Genomic DNA, 20,075 nt, shown 5'->3' with positions numbered 1-20,075 from the left:
TGCGGCGGAAGGGCGCGTCTCTGTGGTAACGCGGAAGGGCGAGGGGGCTGGCGGCGGCGCGGGGCGCGCTCAGCCGAACCGGGCCGCCGTCCCCTCGGCCTCCGCCGACCCCTGCCCCCCCCCCCCCCCCCCCCCGACTCGCTGCAGATGGCGGCGGCGGAGACGCTGGTGCGCGGCCTGGCGCGGCTGCTGCAGGACGCGGGTGAGCGGCGGGCCGCGGTGAAGGCTCCGGTGTGGCGGCGGCGGCGGCAGCAGCGCTGACGGCCCGTCCCTTCCCCTTCCCCTTCCCTGCAGGCGACCTCGTCCTGGACGGCTCCAGCACGCTGACGCTGCTCACCCCCACCCTGCAGCACCTCACGCGGGTCTTCGAGCAGCACTTGGGCTCCCGCAACCAGAACCGGGGCTTCGTGGCCCTGCCCTCGCACCCCGCCGAGACCGCCGCCATCCTCCAGGCGCAGTTCCTCTTCGACGTCCTGCAGAAGACTCACTCCCTAAAGGTCCGTACCCACCGTGGCCGAGGAGGTGAGGGGCCAGGGCTGCTGCGAGGCCGGCCAGAAGAGGTGGCAAGCACAGCTGCCTGCTTCAGCGTGGCTGCCTTCGGTGCCCATTGACCCTGTCTTACCTGCACGCTGCGTGGGCCGGATCACTTTCGCAGGGCTGTTGTGTGGAGTTGTAGTTCAGCACGATAGCAGGTAGCTACTCCATCTAGGACCAGCCGTGCAACTCGGTGGAAAGTTTCTCAGAGTTACAGACAGGGGCAGCAGGGGTTAATTATGTTCTGACCTTGGTAAGGTGTTGACTTTGTTGGGGAAATTATTACTTCCTGAAATGCTTGAGCAATTCAGGCAGTATCTGGCAGCTGAGCACAGCTGAGTGCTCCCTGAGTGATGATTGATCTGCAGGATGCAGCAGAGCCGGGGTGTGTGAGCAGAGTGGTGAGACGTGGTGTATACTACTCTGAGACCTTCTGCTTCTCAGAAATGAGTCTTACATCCTCCTGCCTGGGCAGTGGTTCTGGCTGAATGGTTTCACATCATGGGACGGTGCTAGTAATGTGTCCTCATTAAGAAGTCTGTAATAAAGATTACAGTACAGAGCTAAGGATTCTTCAGAGGGCTTTTGGAAAGGTAGCATGTGTTACAAGGCTGCACATGATTATACTTGGCACTAGGGCACTGCTAGGAGTGCAGCAGAGGTGAAATGGGCCTGAAAGGGGAAGGGAAATTAACAGCTGTTCTTAGGTTCCACAGAGGTGCTCAGGAGGTGTTGTGGCTGGGCACGACAGCCTGCAATGTCTTTAGAAGTGTTTTCCATATGAGACAGGTTGGACAGATTATCTGAATGTTGTTGAGAGGGTTTTGTAGCAGCGTGCTGAGGGTGGAGATTGGAGTGGGGCCCAGAGCCTGTGGAGAAACAGGTCCCCTGGCAGGAGGAGGTGGGGAGGGACGCTGCAGTCAGGAGGATGTTGTGGTGCATGCTTGCTTTAACCAAAAAAAAGGGCTCTTTTTGTAACAAGCCTGTAAAGAAGGGGAAGCTACCCATTGTGGTGCAGTAACTGATTTGCTTGGAGAAACTAATAATTTATACCAGCATGATCAGATCCTTAAGACAGTGGAAGGAGAGGAGACAGTCAGGACGCAGAGCAAGGATGACATCTGAAGTAAACGTTGCTAAAACCGATCATCAAAGCTTCCCAGTGCAAGCTTCCCCTACAAATGGTCCTGTTCAACGTGCTGCGTTAGTGCTGGCAGGCAGTGGGCAGTGATTCATCACTGCCAGGTCTGTGTAACTGTGGAAGCTGTGGTGGTAAGGAGACCTTGGAATGTCTGTTCTGCACCTGATGAGTCACTTCTGCGTGAACAAGGATGTAGCTGGCAGAGATGGTCTCTCCAGTTGTACTCTGGTGTCCACAGTGGAAGCGTTAACTACTTCATTACTCACTTTGTCTGAAATGCTGTTTGTGCCCTGTCTGTAGAAAGCATAAGGAGATGGATTTAATAAGCTACTTTGTGGTACATAAACACAGCCTAACTACCCTGTGATGAAAGAGCCTGTGGCTGCACTATGGAATGCAAAGAAGTTTGCAGGTACCTCAGCCTAATGCTAACGCTGTCTTGGAGACCAGCTCTGTTTTCCATTGTATCTGCTTGTGATTTGCCTTATTTGGCCTGTTCTAGTGAAATGCACACGCACACCTCCCACCAGTGTGCTAGTTCAGCTCAGCTGCTCAATAAACACAGCTCCAGCAGTTAGATTTGTCTCTATGTAGATTTGTTAGTAGTGGCTGATGAGGAATCCAGCTGTCAGACCTCCCTGTGGTTCTGAAAGAGGTGAAGCCACATGGGCTGGGGAATAGAAGAGGAGCAATGTGATCTGGCAGACCGTGGCCTTGTGCTAGCTAACATGCTTTCCTCTTTGACCTCTATTGAACTGTGGTGCCAGGAGGCAGTGCCGACACCAGCACTGGGGGAGAGCTTATTAATGAACACCCAAGCTGGAGAGGGGGCCTGCTCAAGGTGCTGCAGTCAGTGCATCAGGAGGGCGGTATTGCAGCACAAATCGAGCTTGACATGAGACTTCTTTTCTGATTTTTTTAGCTCGTTCATGTTCCAAACTGTGTTTTGCAATCTGCTGTGAAGATCTTCCCTTTCAAGTCCCTCCGGCATCTGGAAGTAAGTATGGGAGGCAAAACTGGCTTTGGGTCTTGCTATTTGGCTTTTCTTGTCTTAGTTTCATGGTTTCAGAATGCCTCTACTCCTGAAAACTGTGTACGCTTTTGTGTCTTCCCTCGAGTTCTTAAGTCTAAACTCACGTAACCCTTGCTTGGGGTGAAGCTTGGATATGAGCAAAGTCTGGAGTGTTAGGGAGGGAGGCCCCAGCAGGGGAATGGGGGAATCCCTTGCAGAGATGGGCCTGGGATGGCAGCTGCTCTTACACTGTAGTATTTTGATGTATGTTGTCCTTACTTTCTCATCACTGCTGCAGCTGAGGTCTGTCCCTCCACACTGCCTCCGAGGATTGCGATTTGTCTATTCCCAGCTGGAATCTCTAACCTGTTGCAAATGTATCAGTACACTGGAGGTGAGTGACTCGACACAGCTCGTGGGGAAAATTGCAGGAGAAAGGTTGTCTTGATACTACAGTACAGCCCTTCGCACAGGGAAGATGTCAGAGATGTGGTTAACCGTCTTGCCAATCCATGTGGTATATGGCTTTTTCTCCATTCCCTGTTCTGGGGTCCTGCTCCTGACTCCAGCAGTGTTGAAGTATTCCCTGGTTGGATACACATGAGCTCTGTAGTCTCCTTTTTAGCTGCTTGAGAATTTCTGGCTCCAGCCAATATTTGTATCAGCTGGGTCTGACTGTTCTCTGTGTCTGCCTGTTTCCATGTTCAAAGGCCTGCAGCAGATTGAGGTTAATTTCATCGTACCTCCACGGCCTTAAACTAGAGCTGATTGTCAGAGGGAATGCTGTGTCCCAGTGTCTTATCTGCACTGGTGCCCAGCAGATTTCTATGACACGAAGGCAAGCTCCAGCTGCAGAGAACTGCGTTGCATGGGCTGTGCTAGATGTGGGGCCCTGGACTTCTGTCTGTGGCACAGGAGCAGCTGCCTGCTGGGGAACAGGAGCTGCTGGTAGGGAGTGCTTTGAGGGCTTCTTTGGTCTACCAGAGCTCGATTTGTTTGGCCAGGGCACGTGTGTCTTCTGCTTTGATGGAGGTGTGGGAAAGGCTTTTTGTTAGCATGTATCTTTGTGCTGAGTGTTCAGAGCCTACCAACTGTAACATGTTAGGTTAACTATTGCCACTTGAGTGTAGGAAGCAAAAGCATCTCCCCTTCTTTCTAAATATCTAGCCATGGAATTCCCACCACCTCCAAATACTTGAATTAGTGACATGAAAGTCATTGCCACTCTAGGCAAGGCAGCGTCTGTAAGGCACAATATGCCAGCCTTGTTCTAGACTAGCTGTTCTCCTGTGTTCATCTGCTGCTACTGCAACAGCTAGTACTCACCAAGGAATGGATCCTCACTTCTTCCTAGGAAATCATTTCAGCATGTGGTGGAGATCTGAGCTGTGCTCTCCCGTGGTTGGAATTGCAGACTGTGAACTTCAGCTATAACTCGATCACTGCCTTGGATGACTCACTGGTGAGTGGGGCATCCTTCCTGCGTGACTGAGGGGAAGAGAGGAGGTGGTCATGGCCAGGAGCTGGGCACTCCTTTACTGATGCTGCTAGGTCTGGGTGGGCGGGAGTGGGCAGTGTTAATTTTGCTGGCCTCTCCCATCAGGATGGCGTTTTCATGCTGCAGTAGAGACGTTTGTAGGATCTGATCTAGTATCTTTTTGTCCTTCAGCAATTACTGAATGCTCTGAGAGTCTTGGATTTGAGTCACAACAAGATCCAGGATTGTGAGCACTATTTAACAGTGAGTATCTTGGGCTGAGCACTGAAGTTTCCTCAGAGGGAGAGAGGACCCTGCTGAAGTGATGTACTCATTGACCATGTGCCTGCTAAGTGAAGTGTAAGAAAGGAAATTGGAGGCGTGGCCCAGCAGGCGTGTGATTTAGAGCTAGTGCTTGCAGTCCTGAAACTGTTGTCCTGTATGCACAGCCCCTGTGCCACTGAGGCAGAGAAGGCAGTGTTTCTCATCAGCTCTAAGACAGGAAAGTTAGCTGTATGTATCACTTGGCACTCCAGTGTGGCCAAGTGATCAGTACAGCAATACATACAGTGTATACTGTACATACAGCCGCGCGTGCAGTGCGCGCTCCATCATGACGAAGGCTTCGCTGTAATCCGTGCAGCAGGTGGGAATTACGTGGCCAGGCATGGGGCCGGAGAGACTTGATGTTTGATTTGTTCAGACTGCCAGTAGCATTTCCTTCTCGCTCTTGGAAGTCTCCTGTCAGTTACTTTAGAAAGGTGGTAATCCATCACAGTAGCATGTGCATCTCTGGGGAATGGCACTGAAATCCATGCTCTGCTGGGCTAGGCCTGCTTCTTCTAAGAAAAGCAATAAAAGGGCTTTTCATGGAGTTTGTGGGGCTTACAAGGTATCATTCACCATCATCTTTGGAAAGGTAAGAAAGGGCTTATTTTGACGGTTGAGTCCTTTTGCTGAGGCAGGGGGTCCGGTCCCTTCCTGTGCTCTATTGAAGTTGATGAGGAAGGAGAAAGCTGCTCCTAGCAAACTTTGTAAAGCAGTTAGATCTTGCTGAGTGCCCTTGTATAAACCACTCTAAATGTGAATGTTGAAGTCTTGCTGCAGAAACAGCCTTGAGAAACTTGTTGGGTGACATTGGTAGGATGGAGAGAGTGAGTGGTTGGGGGTGGTGCCCTGTCTTGAGCCCAGTGTCAGGCTTTGAGCTAAGATCCTGATTGATCTGCTGCTGTTCTTCTCTCTGAACAGACCCTTACAGAACTAGAGTATGTCAATCTGGCTTATAACTTCCTGTCCAAGGTGCCAAACCTTGGCATCTTCAGCCGATCCAAGCTGGTGACTCTGATCCTGCGCAACAATGAACTTGACAGCATTAATGGTGAGCCCACGACAGAGGAGCATTTCTGAGTTTGAGGCCTTTCTCTCTTCCCCGAGGAGGAACAGAACTTGAAATCTTGGGCACAGCTATTTTTATTAGGGCTCAACTTTGGGGGAGAGGGGCAGGTGGGAGGTTCCTAAGTTATATCTTCTAACATGCTGATGGCTTTTTGCTGTGTTTGCAGGGGTTGAACAGCTAGTGAATCTGCAGCACCTGGATGTGGCCTATAACCTGCTGCTGGAACATGCCCAATTGGCACCATTGTCCACTCTGCATTATGTAAAAAAGTAAGCACAAAGCCTGACAGGTTGGTAGATTAGAGATGTTGTGGTCAGGGGGTGCAAGGTGGAGACTGTGGTAAGTAGAGCTTTGAAAGATCAATTTCACCTCTTAAGCATTTAATTTTAATGCATGAAGCTGATGGGGGGGGGGTGCCTTCATTTTTGGTGACCTTTTTCCATATATTCATCACCACCCTCTTGCTCCCCCTTTCCAATTTTAACACTGTCAGGTTCAGTAAAGATCCTTCCCTAGTCCTGTTGCGCATTTGTGTGTTTAGAGAAGTCTGAAGGAGGATAACTATAGTCACTATAGTGCTCGTGAAGGAAGATAGCCTGCAAATAACTCCTCTCAACACTTCTCAGAGAGAAAGCCTGGAGCCTACAGGCAGATTAGGTCAAAGTACAGAATATTGCTTCTAATAACAATTTATCTGTTTCCCGCATCCAGCTGCATTTAGAAGGAAACCCATTATGGTTTCATCAAAACCACCGATCTGCAACCCTTGTACATCTGTCTCCCAGGGCAGCCTCCTCAAATGTGAGTATTAGCCACATGCATTCTGCCCCTGCTTTTGAAGGTGTAGGGTGTTCTGACACTCAGGGGCAAATGAGGGGAAAGAATTTTGTAAACCTGAACATTTATTCCAGTGGTGTAACAGTGGTGATCATTTTGTGGTGGGTTTTGGGGTTTTTTTTTTTTTGTTTTTTTTTTTTTTTTCAGGTAGAGTAGTTTATCCTTAAATTTTTATGTGGTGTGCTGACCGGAGCAGACAGAATTGAATACTGATCTCAGGTTTGCATGACCTCAGATCTTAATACATTTTCACTGTCTGCATCACCAGTTTCGCTCACTGATGGTCCCAAAACTTTACTCTGTTCCTGCTAGATAGTGACTATGTAGCTGGACTTTGCAAAGAAGGAGCTCACTGTCTTGGCCCACTTTGCTTAATTACATGCTCCTTTGGCAGCTGTGACCACCTCTTTCTTTCTCCCCATCACTCTGCTCTCAGCTAGGTGCCATCACTGTTTCCCTTGTGCTCTGGCACTTAGGCCAATTCCTGGTAATCTGATTTTAAATAAGCCAGCAAAGACAGTGTTCTGGCAATTTATCAAAGTAAACTCGCTTGCTAGGGGTCAGAGATATTCCAAAGCTGGTCTGCCCTTCACATTAGTGGCAAATGGTTGGATTCATTGTCTCCAAACTGCATCTTGGAACAAGCTTTCACTGAGCTCAAGTTACTGGAAGGTAGGTAGACTGAGGCTAGAAGTAGGGTCCAAGCTCTGAGGTGAAAATGAGTACCTTTCAAAACAATTTGTGTGTTGTAGCAGAATAATCTATTGTATTTCTTCCATGAACTGTCTTGGATACGTTTCTGGGAGTTGTAAAGCCTGTAACAGGAAAACCACAATGGTGCCTTCTGGCCTTATATGCTATTATGCAACCAGAGGAGTGATGGATAGGCGGGAACAGGGTTGTTTCTGGTAGTCCTTGCAGTTTTGTGCCCGGGATCCCAACCCTAGGGTGGCCTGAAAGGGAATAGGAGTCAGCAGATGTTGTCCTGAGTATGTGCCAGCCATGTGGAATCTGACTGCAAATGGGTCTCTAATTACAGTTCCTCTTGGATGGGGAGCCACTCTCTTCCTCAGACCTAATGGTGAGTACAGTTGCTGTAAACTGATCTTACTGGCTTTGGGGGTGGGAACTCTGACAGGTTTTTGCATTGTCATGTGTCCCATTAAATCTGCATGGGCTGCCTTGACTGATGGAGTTCATTTTGTCTCAGTCCATGCTGATTCCTAGTAATTGTTGGGACTGGCCAGGGTAACCTATTCTGTCCTTTGGAGCCTTGCCTTTTTTCCTGTTCAGTACTTGGTACTTGACACTTGAATTGCATGTCAGCAAAACAAAGTTATCAGTTTCCCATCTGCTGCTTTTAAGAAAGGCAGAGATTGAGTTAAATCAGAGTGGTCGTGATAAACAATCCAGTCAATTGGGCAGTATCTGTTGTCACCACTTTAAGATGGTGAAATTTTGGGGTGAAGGGAAGGGCAGCTGTCACCCTGAGTTACGGCTTGGTTACCTTGTCTCCCCTTTGCACTCAGCAGTCAATGTTCTCTTCTTTTGGCATTAGCACCTTCCAAGACTTGTGCAAAGTGTGTCACAGTCCATCCACACTTCTACCTCAGAGAAGACTGCTCTGGACCGCAGTGCTCTGGAAAGTTCCTGCGCTGCGGACTTCAGTGACAGTCAGTCCCCAGCGGAGAACGTGGCTGTCAGGCTCCCTCGGAAGAAAAGCAAGGTCTGGAACTGAGATAGCTACACGGTTAAGAAGCTGGCGTGTTGGGTGACGGGGCTGCGTCAGCATGAGAGCCTCGTGCAGTGGGATGTGCTCTTCTACTGACTGTGTGGGAGTGGGCCTCTACACTGCTGTGTGTTAGGAAGGAGCTGGGCTTAATGTCAGTCTTGATATACCGTGACAAATGTTTCATGGTGTGCTTCTGCACTGTAGCAGCTATGAACCCTTCCGCTTGGCAGAGCGCCACATCAGATGCTGTTTTGGTTGTTCTTGTGCCTCCCAACTATTCTTATACTGTTTGTTCCAGGGAAAAATCAAAGTGCGCAGAGCGAGCATTTCGGAGCCCAGTGACACAGAACATGAGCCCCAGCCTTTACCTCTTTCTGCTGGTGAGGCTTGTCTTCTTCCTCAGTAACACAGCAGCTGAACTGCCCACAGTCAGAGGAGTGCTCTGGCATGGTGATTATTTTCATACCTCCCAAGTTTTCTCTCTGCAGGTCTGGTCCTACAGCATCAGAAGGAGATGAAGCGCTTGGACAGCTTCAGAGATCGCTTTGGTGTCGACTGGCTGCAGTACAAGAGACACCTGGAGGAGCATGATCAAGTACCTGTCATCTACCGTAGCCGTTCTGCAGATGAGATCGCAGGCAGACCTGCTGCAATGGACTTGCAAAGTGAGAGCTCTGACCCAGAGCAAGGAAAACCCCAAGTATCCCTGAAAGAATCCTCTCCTCCTTTGGATAGTACTGAGAGGGAGGAAGAGCCTGAAGTACAGCTGGATGAGCCTGTGGAAGGAGAACAGAGGGAAGAGGAGGCAGATGAGCTAATGCTGGGGGAGGAAGAAGAGAATCCAGAAGGTAAACAGGTCCTTTCACTGCTGTGTTTGAGGGCTTGGGTGATGATAGAATAGATAGATCAAATACGATATCCCCAAAGCTTTGTCACGCTGCCCAGTCTTGTGGAAATTCTAAGGACTTGTGTGAAGCAGGCCTGAAGGTCTGCTGTGTGTACCGACCTGGGCTGTGTTTTGTTCAGCAGTGGACCTCTGCCAGCCAGTGCTGGTGAGCCGCATAGAAGGTAAAGGGGACCCAGAGCCAGACTGGATCTTCCTGCGAGTCACAGCTAAGCATGTGATTGAGGTGGAACTGAAGGCTGCCAGAGTCCTCCACAAGCTGGAGCTGAAGTGCCTGCAGAAGGTGGAGACCTCTGAGATGGACTGGAAGAGGATGGTAAGTTATGCCTCTGTGTGAGCCTTTGGCATCTTACTCCTTGTGTGGGCCAGCATTCTGGATTTGGGCTTCTGTCAGAGTATCCTGCAGGTCTCTTCCTAGCTCGTGCAAAGCCAGATTGATTGAATATCACTTGCACCCAGTGCATGTGTTTCTAACAGCATCTGTATTGCTTAGAGTACCTGTAATAATGCAGAAGCCAGCACCAATTCTGTTCCAAAGCTGGAGTTTAAAAAGACAATAGTTAGATTTGTTCCAGCGTGCAGGAATGAGACGCTTATCAAGAGTAACCTAAATGAAATGCAGAACTCCTTCTCATCCACTGGGATATCACTCTGGCCTTGGAGGACTGTCTGTGGATTGCAGTTTTTCTTGACTGTGCAGCACTGATCCTAGTGTGATGTTTAGAAAGCTTATGGTAGCTCAGTGGGTGGTTTTGCATCCACTCTAGGTGCGTGCTTTAGCGTTACCAGCCCAATTTTGCTTTTGTGGTTCTTTAGAAAGGAAGTTTGGAAATCTCTTTTTCCTCATGGTGGGATTTTAACATTCAGTGTGTGCATGGACATGTTCACAGGCCTCTCTGATACTTTTCCCCAAAAGCTCCACCTCATTTTTAGTTCCTGCCATTGTAACTCTTGAATGTTTGTGGCTTGACAATCTTATGAAATACCTTTATGAAAAGGTGTTTCGTTTGGAATGCTTTGTTTCGGGCCTTGAAACTTACTGTTGTCCTCAACACTTAGGAGCTTATTTTTATTTATTTATTTATTTTGTTCCCATTTCACCAGGCTCCAAAATACTATCAGCTATGGAGGGCTACTCAGGACTTCCTAAACTAAGTGCTTGTATGGCCACATTTTAAGTCAGTTGCAAACAAGTGTGGTCTGTATACTGGATGCTGCACCCTCTTTCTAGAACTGGTATTTTCTGCTTCCTGTAGGACCTGGAGCGAGTTTTCCCTGTCCTCACATTGCACTTCAGCTACATTCGCAAGGACCGGCAGAAGCGCAGATATGTGGTGCTCGACAACTGCCCGGAGCAGTGCCTACAGGTAGGGCTGGCTACAGGGGGAAGCCTGGGGAGGTGGGCAGTGTTACTGGAAGATGCTGAATTCACCCGTGTCTGGCTTGTAAGCATTTATCCTGCTGCACAAATGACCTGTGGAGGGCCCTGTGAGCACGGCCACGGGCAGTGGAGCTCCTGCAGCATAAAGAGTGCTTTCAAGGAGAAAGCCTTGCAGTTTTCTCCCTCTTAGGGAGAAATGTTAGTAGTCAAGTTAATGATCTTTATTTGTTGTACATGTGCAACATAATGTTTCCTGGGTGCTGAGTGATGCACTAGCCTGTACTTAGCCCGCTGGAGAGTGGGCGAGTGCTATGTCAGCTCTGGTCTGCACAGTTGCTGTAGGGACTCTGGTCTCAAATCCAAGTATTTTTCTTGAGGTACTGTTGTTTAAGTACATTCCAGGGTGAGCCTGTCAGTGTGTAGATACAAGGTACAGACCTGCAAAAACAGGTTCTCTCGGTCTTCTGCACTGAAGCTCTATGCCCTTGGCAAGTCTTGCACTGACTGGCTATTGTACTGTTAGCTGGGAAATGGACCTGCACCCCTTACCCTATGAAATGCTGTAATAAGGCACATAAGGAGACTAGCTGATGTCAGAGGCTTGCTTTTGTTAGGTTGGTTATAGCTGCCTGCTAGCACTCTTTTTCGTGTGCTGCTACTTCTAGTGTCTTCTTGAAGTGTTGTCCCCAGCTGTTGAGGAGAATCGTCGAAATCAGGACCAGGAAAAGGGATCCACAAAGCTCCAGTGCCTGAAATGCAAGCAGGAATTTTTGCAGTCCCTGGCTTCCTGGCATCAAGGTCCCTATCCTTCAGAGGCTGGAGATGCCAAAGTCCTGGAGACCCTAGTTTCTTCAAATCAAGGTAGGATGTAGTGCCCAGACAAAGGATGCTTGCTAGTGCCCAGGCAGACTGCCAGAATGGCAGCTGTGGTGCAGAGCATGGAATGTATAGGAGAGGGTGATGCCTTGGCTGTACTGGAATTAAAACTGTTGTGTGATGTACTCTCACTTGGCCTACTTGGAGTGGGTAGACCCTGCCTTGTTCACTAGCAGGAATAAGCCACTGGTCTAAGGATAAGCAAACAGCACCCCTGTTGTGGGTGGCCTGGGGTCTGGGAGAACACAGGGGTGCTGGAAACTGCAGATGGTCCGTCCATGGAAATCTGAAGTCTGGGAGAGGCCTTAAAGGTCAGGTAGCCTCTTGTCCAGCTGAAGCCATGGTTAGTTCTGCCACAGAGACTAGTTTGTTCTAAAGGGCTTTTGCTAAGGAAGGCTTCTGGGGAATCTGCTGCAGTATTTCAGGTAAAACTTTGGCTGTTAGACATCAGGAAAAACAACCGGGACCCTAACCTAGGTCTTCCTGCTTGTGATCTTAAGCTCACTATTGCTTCCCTTATGGGGAATGATTTATTCCTTTCTTTGTAATTGAGGGCCATTGTTCTCCCCCCACAACTAGTCCTGTTTTCTGTCCTCTAGACTAAATAAGCTGAACTCCCTAGATAATTTGCTTGTCAGTCATATCTCATACAATGCAGTTATTCTTGCTGGTCTCCTTTGTACTCTTTCCCATTTGTCCACATTTTTCTTTGGTTGTCTGAAACTAGATGTGGTATTTTGGCTGAGACATGGCTAGTGCTGAATAGGCATCTTCTGACTGCTGATTTTTTTTTCAAAGCTCAATTTATATTTCAAGTGGGGAGTGCCCAACTTTAGCTTGGAAGATGCTGCTCATTTGATGAAGTAACCTGGAATTAAGTACGGCGGTGAGGGCAGAGGTGCTGTCCTGGCTGCAGCACTTTCTTCCACCCTGGGACACTTTCTCCTCCCCACTGCCCCCACCAGTGTAATGGGAGTTTCAAGATCCAGCTGGGAGTCTCCTGTGGTGTGGGTGAAGGGAGCATGAGGAAATTGAGTCAGGATGAGGATGGCTGGAGAAGGAACACTGAATGCTTGTGGTTTGGCTGGCTGGAGGATAAACCAAACTGGGGTTGGAGGTGGCTAAGGGAGGTTGGGTTTGACTGGTCATGAGCTTGGGCTTCAAGGGCTATGTGAGCACTTGTGGACACAAAGTGGAGGAAAATCATGAGCCAAAGCCCTGACATAGTTTTGGTTGCAACTATGGCACACACTTGTCACCCTGAATCTGAGCAGAGCTATTTCAGGTGGATGTTGGCACAGATCCAGAACTTCTCATTTATTTGTGAGGGGAGGTGTGTAGGTTATGATTCTGAACAGAGTTGCTCAACAAGCTGCTCAAGTCAGACTATAACTATTGTCTGCTTTGAAAGGGAGGTTTATAGTTTGCAGAGGAAAAAAAAGAAAAAAGTTTAAAATCTTTTGGGGGGAGAGCTGTTCTGGTTTTAATTTATCCTTGATGAAATTTTCCACAGGTGCTGCAGCAGCTGGTGACTCCATAGCCTGTCCCAGTTGTTCCAGTGACCATGTGGTCATCCTGCCTTCAGAGGTGTGCTCCAGCACTCCTTTGCCACCTGGCCCTGATAGCACGAGTGAGGACCTGTCAGACTCTGTCCTGGAGGGAGGCAGCCAGCAGGAAGGCCCAGAGGAAGCACCTACCCTGGCCAGTGAGAGTGGGAAGTTCTACATTGGTGAGGAGGACAGCTCGGAGGTGGAGACCAGCAACAGCACCAGGACCCCGGAGCTGAGTGGCGAGCACGACAGCACGCTCCATTCCAGCTCCCGCAGTTCAGATGGGGGCTGCGGGAAGAAGGAGCTGGACACAAAGAGCCAGTACTTGTCCCTCAGCCACACAGACACCAGTGGGGGCAGCTTGATGGGGAGCTACCGTCACAGTGCTTCTCGCGGGCCCACTCCATCCCAGCTCTCATTGAACTCCGAGTCTGAGGAAATATGGAATCTCAGTCCCTGTGAGTATGTAGGAGCTGTTCAGAGTTTAGGGGTGTGCACAACGCAGTGTTGGGTTTTATCCCTGGTGCTTGCAGAGTGCACTGCCTCCTGTTTAATGGGGAAGGGAGGTCGTCAAGCACGAGCTGCAGTGACTATGGTTTTGTGAGCAGAGTTTTTCATTTCCCTTTCTGTTGAGGGAAAACTGAGTCAGCTCCTAATCCCTCTTGAGTAATCTCTGAGTAATAGGGTCTTGTTCTGGTAGCTGCACTGCTCAGTTAGACATGTTGGGCTCCTGTGGCACCAGTGAGCTTCCAGCTGGAGCATTACTTTTGGAGAATAATATGCACAATTTCTCTGTATTTATTCTCTGGCTTAAGAGCAGTGTGAGGCTGGGGTGTTTGTAGAAGGCTCTGGTTAGTGGATCTACAGTTACTAGTGCTTTCCTCAGTGGTCTTTGTGAGCTTCAGATGACAAAGCCTGTCCAAAAGAAGAGATTGTGTGCTGGCTGTGTGAGGGCTGTTGTGCAAAATAGCAGTTGCTAGGAGGTCCACAACTGCTTTTTGTGAAGGGCCTTGCATTTCTGCTATATCAGACTGCCTTTGCTTGGGCATCAGCTTGTGATTTACAGAATAACTGAAGTAGGAAAGGAGCTATGGAGGTTATCTGGTCCAGCCCACCAAGTGACTCTACTGCAACTGCAGTCTAGTCCTGATTTGCAAACCCATCAGCTTCTTGATCTATAGAAATCTCCCCCAGCCTTTCAAGACTGCTGTGCCTCTGAAGAGGAGTTGGTATAGGACCGGTGTTTAGGGTTGCCATGTTCAGTTTTGTACACTTGAAGTGTGAGAAATAAAGCAGCCTCTTGTTTTGGATCAAATAACGTGGTCTCAATTTAAAACTGAGCCTGTGAAAAAATTTTTGCTGAGAAGTTGATTAGTGTAGTTTTTCTGGTGGAGAACAGGCTCTGCTATGAATTGTGTACTCTGGGGCAGTATTGCGGCTATTGTATAAATTATTTGGCCATACAATTGCATGACAAACCTAATTGTGTTCTTAAGCAGTTATGTTGGTGTCTTCCTCAGTTCCCTTTAACCTTACCACAGTCAAAGTCAGCCTTTAAAAAGTTGACCCAAGCTGATGCCAGCTGAAATGAGAAATAGCTTTCTGGCTTTGTGATAAAGAATTGCCCTCCTGCCAAATCTGGCAGCAAAGCAGTGTCCTCCTGTGACTAAACAGCGGAGCAGAGGTTGAAGATGGGTTAGACCAGAGCTTTCTATATCTGAAAAAGCAAGTGTTGGAGTAGTGAGTTCCCCATGTCTCCACACTGAGACCTGTGGCCTGGAAAGCCCTGGCTTTGGCCCTTCGTATTGAGGAGAGACTTGATGGAAGCAGGTGTGCAGAGGGGGTGACACTGCTGCCCTGGTGCCAGCCTGCGTGCCTGGGCAGCACTGGGCAGTGAGCAGAGTGCTGACCCCGGGCTTTGCTCTCCTCAGCTGTAAATGGCATCCTGAACACGAGGGACTTCCATTCTGTGGATCATCGCCTGAAGCTGTACCTGGACATGGAGGTTTTTGAGGAGAACGCTGAGGAGTTCCAGTGCTTCCTCAAGGTGAGCTCCCACAGCACCACTCCTACAGCTCCTTGGCTGTCCTTGCCACCCTGCAAGTTCTGCACTGGGGTGGCATCCCAGAGGCTGTGGGGTGTGAAGGGAGCTGAAGTGTGTTTGAGTCGGTCCTTTCCATGAGTGGGCTGGCAAGGGGCAGGCCAGTGCTATGATCCACCCTCTCTTGAGTTCTAGGTTGTCATGGTGAAGTTTGGCCGACAAGGAGAGTTCCTCTCAATCCTGGTTGCCTCTGATCTCAAGATATATGTGCTGGAAGTCACTGGGGCTATCAGGTGAGGAGAATTGGTGGCAAATGCGACCCTGCAGTAGGGCTGTGAGTGCTGGGTAGTGCCAGCTGTACGCTGGAGGTGTGGTGACACGCAGAGGCTCTTCTGGCAAACCCCCCCGCTGCATTCTGATGTGGGAGAGGTGATGGGGCAGCCTGCTGCAGCTGAGGGTTGTGCTCTGTGATTAGGGGACAACCTGCAGACTGGCTGAAGAAGAATGACTCTCACTACCTGTCTGATATTTCCCATCTGGAAGTGGGCCTCTGCCACCAGAGTTTGCGAATGGAGTTTGAGAACCCCAAAGCTTCCTACAATCTGCTGATCCGGAACCAAAGCTGCTGTGACCAGTTCCTGCAGACTCTGACATGTAAGAGTAGAGCTGTAGTGTGGGGGTAAGGCAGGGGAGGATTTGGAAGATTTGCTCTTGGAGAGCTACCAGGAGAGCTGTAGTTGGATGTATGTTGGAAATTCACTTCTTGCCAGCTCAGAAAAAAGTTGGGGGAGAACCCCACTGGCATCATAACTTCCCGTGCCTGTCTGTAGACTAGAGAGCCATCCTGAGCTGTTACGTACTGCTCTCGGACTTGTAGTAAAAGATGCCTGCCTTCTCCCTCTCTTTAGATCTCATGCAAGAGCTGCCTTCTAAGCACAGAAGTAAGGTGAAGGAAATCCCCACTGTGGAAATGAATCCACAGCATTGGCTATGGTAAGAACAGCCTCTGAGAGATTGGGATTTTGGATAGAAGAGGATGTCTGCCTGTCCAGCAGTGCCTGGGAAGCGTAGTGCTCAAAACAGCAGCACGGGGGGAGGCACCTCTGGAGTGGCAGCCAGGCCCGTGTTACAAGTTTAAGGCAGCTGGCTCTGGTGCCTGCTGCACAGCGGGTGAGCAGGCAAAGGGCTGTCACGGACTGAGCCAGGCAGGGCAACTCCAGCTCTACTGGAGGAGCCTGAGCTGAATATAATGGAGGGAGGAAAAGGATGGGGACATAGGGCAGCCTCTTCCCTTGCAAGAAACATTTGGTTCCTAGCTGGCAAGGTGGTAGGTGGAGTAACAGGAGAGAGAGGAATTTTGCAACAGCTGGAAGACATGGGTCCCTCCCTTCCCAAAAGCACAGTGAACAGTAGCTAGCTCACAGCAAACCTAGACTGGAAACAGAGTGCTTCCTTGATCAGCCCACTGTTGTATCTCCTCTAGGCCTCTGCTGGACTCTAAGACCACAGATTCTGCAGCTGCAGAAAACGCTTGTTTCTTCTACCTGCTGGCCTACCTGATCCAAGGTACAGGAGATCTTAGTGGCCAGGTGTCCCACACCTTGTGCTGTCTGCTTACACGTTTGTGTTTTTAGTGTACGGTCTTTGGGAAAAGAGCTGGGCCATTGGTCAAGATGGGGTGGAGGCATGGGTGAGGGTTCTTTTTTTAGTGTTGCGATGTGTAGAGTAGCAGTATGCTTCTTCCTGTACATCCAGTGAGTGTCTCAGCCCTTTTCTGCATGGAGGCCCAGGCCCTAGGGAGCAGTTGGTCTTGCACACCAGGTTTGGTGACCACTCAGAATGGTTTCTGAGAAGCTGGAGATTATCTAAGGGCTGGATCATTGCCCTGAGCTGAGGGAAAGCTGAGGGGTCATACACGCAGCTGGCCTGTGTGAGGGGCTGAAAGGCTCCTTGGTTTGGCAAAACAGAAGCAGGTGTCCAGAACCAGAGACAGTAGGACAGGAGCAGCCTGCTGAAGCCCATCGAGTTCTCTTCCAGGGCTTGCTGAGTGCCAAGTATGCTAAACTTGGGATCTGAGTCTTCAGCGAACAATTCCAGTGTCTTTTTGTCTTGGGACACTGAAAATGCAACTTAGCTGTAAATCACATTCCGACCAATTTGTTACTGCTTTTGCACTCTCAGTCACCATTACCCATTGGGGAGGTATGAGAGAATGAGAATCAGAAGGAATCTTTGGGAAGTATGTTTATTGGTCTCCTCAAGCTGAACAAACAGCCTGTGGGAGGGAGAATGAATTTTTCTTACTCAACAGTTTCCTCCTTTTTTTAGAATATGGTACCCGAAACTGGACACAGTTCCAGCTGAGGCCTGTGCCAAGTAGACAGGACTAATTAAACAACCCATTTCTGATATTCCTACTAATTGCCAAGAGTGACATGTGACAAGAAAAGCAAGATGTTACTGTAGCAGCTTGTGATCCCCTGTGACCTCAGCCAATTCTGCTAGTGGTTCGCCATTTCTGTGCATCTGATTTATTCCCAAGTTCTAGTGCTTTTCATTTGCATCCTCTGAAATCAGATGGATGATAATTGTTCTCCCTACAGTTTATCAAAACTACTTTGCTTCCTGCCATACTTATGACGCATCCCAACTTGGTATTAAACTTGATGTGTGTGCTGTCTGTTCCAACCATCAGATATCTGCAGCCAGATGAATTCAGGCCAAAAAAGGAGGCCTTTTAGCTGGAGCTGCTGACTTTTAACTAAGGAGTAGTAAAGTGGTCTCTAAGAGCTCACAGGACTCAAGTATCTCTTCCTGCCTCACTTGAGGACATAGGCTGGACAAGGCCTGCTGGGTGGTGGTCTTTCACATGCATGCTCCTGCACTGAACTTGGATAAGCTGGTCAAGCCCAGCCACATTTAGCTACCCTGTTCCCTCTCTTCAGTCAGAAAGCTGGATAAGGCTGTTCACCCAGTTACTGTTGCTGGACAAGATTTCTCTAGGGAAGGAATGGAAAGCAAAGCTGGTTCTGTGGTGACTCAGGCTCTCAGCAAAGCCTCTCCTATTCCCTTGTATCCTTTTAGGGGCATCTGCTTTCCCTGTGACCCTGCTGAGCACCCGGAGCATGTTGTTTCTGCTGGAGGAGAATCACCAGTGGCAGGTGCAGCCCTCCTTGGATGCAGACCATGAGGCAGAATTGCCTCCTAGGAGCAAGATCCAGATGAAGGAGAAGCAGCCAATCAGCAGTATTAGCAATGTCATAACCTATCGCCTCTGTCCGTGTGACATCAAGCTGATGCTTTATGATGAGGTAACCAGGAGGTGGTCATGGGGCACACAAGATGCCGGGGGCTGGATTGTGCTCAGATCCTGTTCCAGCCAAGGGTGTCTTGGGGCTGTCATCCCCCATCCTAACCTAGGGCCTCGCGCCACAGGGGCAGGGGAGCACAGCGAATTGCTGCCGTACGAAAGTCACACGGGGACACTTCGGTGGCTGGCAGCAGAGCAGGAGGAGGATGTCACTTAGGAATTGGGAGGAGCTGACAGCTGTGCTGGGGACTAACTGCTCAGGGCTCATCAGTGACTTTCAGGCTAGGCGCTGCTCATCTGCCTCCCTCTCTTTCCTCCCTCCCAGGTGCTGAAGGTGGAGAGCACTTGGCACATCCGCACAGAGTGCCCGCAGCTCCTGGTAGAGCTGGTGGAGTGGATCCGTGGGCCCTGGGAGGAGATGTTCTCGATCGAGCTACGGAAGGCTGTGTACGAGGGACTGGAGTGAGCTTGCTGGCTGTAGGCAGGCGGGACGTGGAGTCAAGAGTGCTGCTGTTCTGGCCTTGGTGCACAAGTATCTCCCACTCCCATCTGACCTTGCTGTCCTGTGGCCTCTGCTTTCTACTCTACTCCTGCCCCTGGCCCTTTCTGGTGAGGAGAAGGGGAGCACACAGTGGTCCAGACTGCACAGTCACTCGCTTGCACTGGGCTGGCCATGGAAAGAGGAGGTGGAGGTTGTTCACTGTAATACTGCATAAGCTACACAGAGTTTTAACTTGGCAGTGTCTGTTAATCTCCTTCAGGGTCATATGGAGGGTCACGGAGGGAAGAGGGGAGCCAGGCCAAGGCCAGAGCATGTTTGGTGGGACGTGCACTGGTACTAGGCAAGCAGCAGGCCAGAGGCAGTTGGGTGCTGTGGTCTTTCTAGCAGGTATATTTGCTGCCTTCAAAGCTGTCTCAGAACAGCTGCCATTATCTGCTGCTGACTTTCTTTTTTTTCTTTCCCTCCCCTTCCCTCTTGTCCATGGCTTCCCTAAAGCTGCCTGCTTCAAACAGGAGCCTGATTGCACCTGGGGATGAGGCATGCTGTACTTATAACCACAGAGAGAGCCCTTACCTGCCTGCCTGGCGGGGCATGGCTCAGTCTGCTGCTGTAGTCTTTCACTGTCACTGTGGGGGGGAGGAGCTGTGAGGCTCTTAGCACAGAAATGTGTTGCTCATCGCTTAGGGGTCAGGACCCGGGCGGGCACTGGCAGGTAAAAGTGAGGCTTAGGCTTTTCTGAGCAGTCCAAAAGCAAGAGTCTATTTTAACATGAGTTTTACTATTTTCTATTGTAATAAAAGCTTATATTTATTGAATTGCCACATTGTCCTTGTTTCATCCTCTTGCCCTGCTGTAATGTCTTGGTAAGGTCTTGCATACTAGCTTTGCAGCAGCCTCAAGGGTTCCCCAGCACCTCACAGGGCCTGAGCCGTTCTCCCCTTCCTGTTCAAGGTGGGTACTGAGGGGCTGATAGACTAATCTTCTCCACCTGCCTGGCTCCCAACCAGCAACCAAGGAACAAGGCCCAAACAGGATTAGACTGACAAGCAGGTGTACTGGTTGTGGTCTTCTGCTGTGACAGTTGCCCTCAGGTGAGCATCCTGTGGGCTTCCAGCCCCACCAAGTTTCTTTTGGCTGTACAGGCCCTCAGAGGCACGGCTCTCACAGGAGCTGGTGCTGCTGTGGCTGTGGAGGTGGGAGTACCTGCCCCTGTACCAGGCTTCACCTTGTCTCAAGCTCTCCTGCACAGAGTTAAATGCAGCTCAAAAAATGCTGCTGCCTGACCTGGGCTTACTGTGTCAGGAGATCTCTGCACCCTGACCGGTGAAAAGCGATGCTGTGTGTGGTGTTTTGGTGCAGCTGAAGCTCTCTGCGGGGGCGAG

The 20,075-nt window shown here is 49.8% G+C and overlaps 2 protein-coding genes across 2 annotated transcripts in view; one reads left to right on the top strand and one right to left on the bottom strand.

Annotated features, from left to right (window-relative positions):
* Positions 1-637, bottom strand: part of SLC4A3 (solute carrier family 4 member 3) — a 35,080-nt gene extending 34,443 nt beyond the window's left edge. Inside the window, exon 1 of the mRNA XM_032982544.2 lies at positions 623-637. The gene's annotated coding sequence lies outside the window, so the exon portion shown is untranslated. The remainder of the gene's footprint in view (positions 1-622) is intronic.
* On the top strand, positions 31-19,512 carry LOC104363641 (serine/threonine kinase 11 interacting protein). Its single transcript, XM_042783841.1, is given in 24 exon segments — positions 31-202; positions 295-497; positions 2,598-2,672; positions 2,986-3,081; positions 4,042-4,149; positions 4,357-4,428; positions 5,413-5,542; positions 5,727-5,833; positions 6,272-6,361; positions 7,437-7,478; positions 7,956-8,123; positions 8,428-8,509; positions 8,618-8,977; positions 9,159-9,349; positions 10,290-10,400; positions 11,080-11,275; positions 12,804-13,298; positions 14,772-14,887; positions 15,077-15,174; positions 15,357-15,535; positions 15,790-15,874; positions 16,365-16,447; positions 17,966-18,192; positions 18,517-19,512. Coding segments are annotated over 24 exon segments (3,510 nt in total). The 5' UTR covers positions 31-147; the 3' UTR covers positions 18,658-19,512.
* The last annotated feature ends 563 nt before the right edge of the window (positions 19,513-20,075 follow it).

This window comes from Tyto alba, unplaced genomic scaffold (assembly GCF_018691265.1).
Source record: "Tyto alba isolate M040663 unplaced genomic scaffold, T.alba_DEE_v4.0 Super-Scaffold_7, whole genome shotgun sequence".
Lineage (NCBI taxonomy): Eukaryota > Metazoa > Chordata > Aves > Strigiformes > Tytonidae > Tyto > Tyto alba.
The sequence above is the reverse complement of the archived record's forward strand: the minus strand, read 5'-3'. Positions and strand labels throughout refer to the sequence as shown.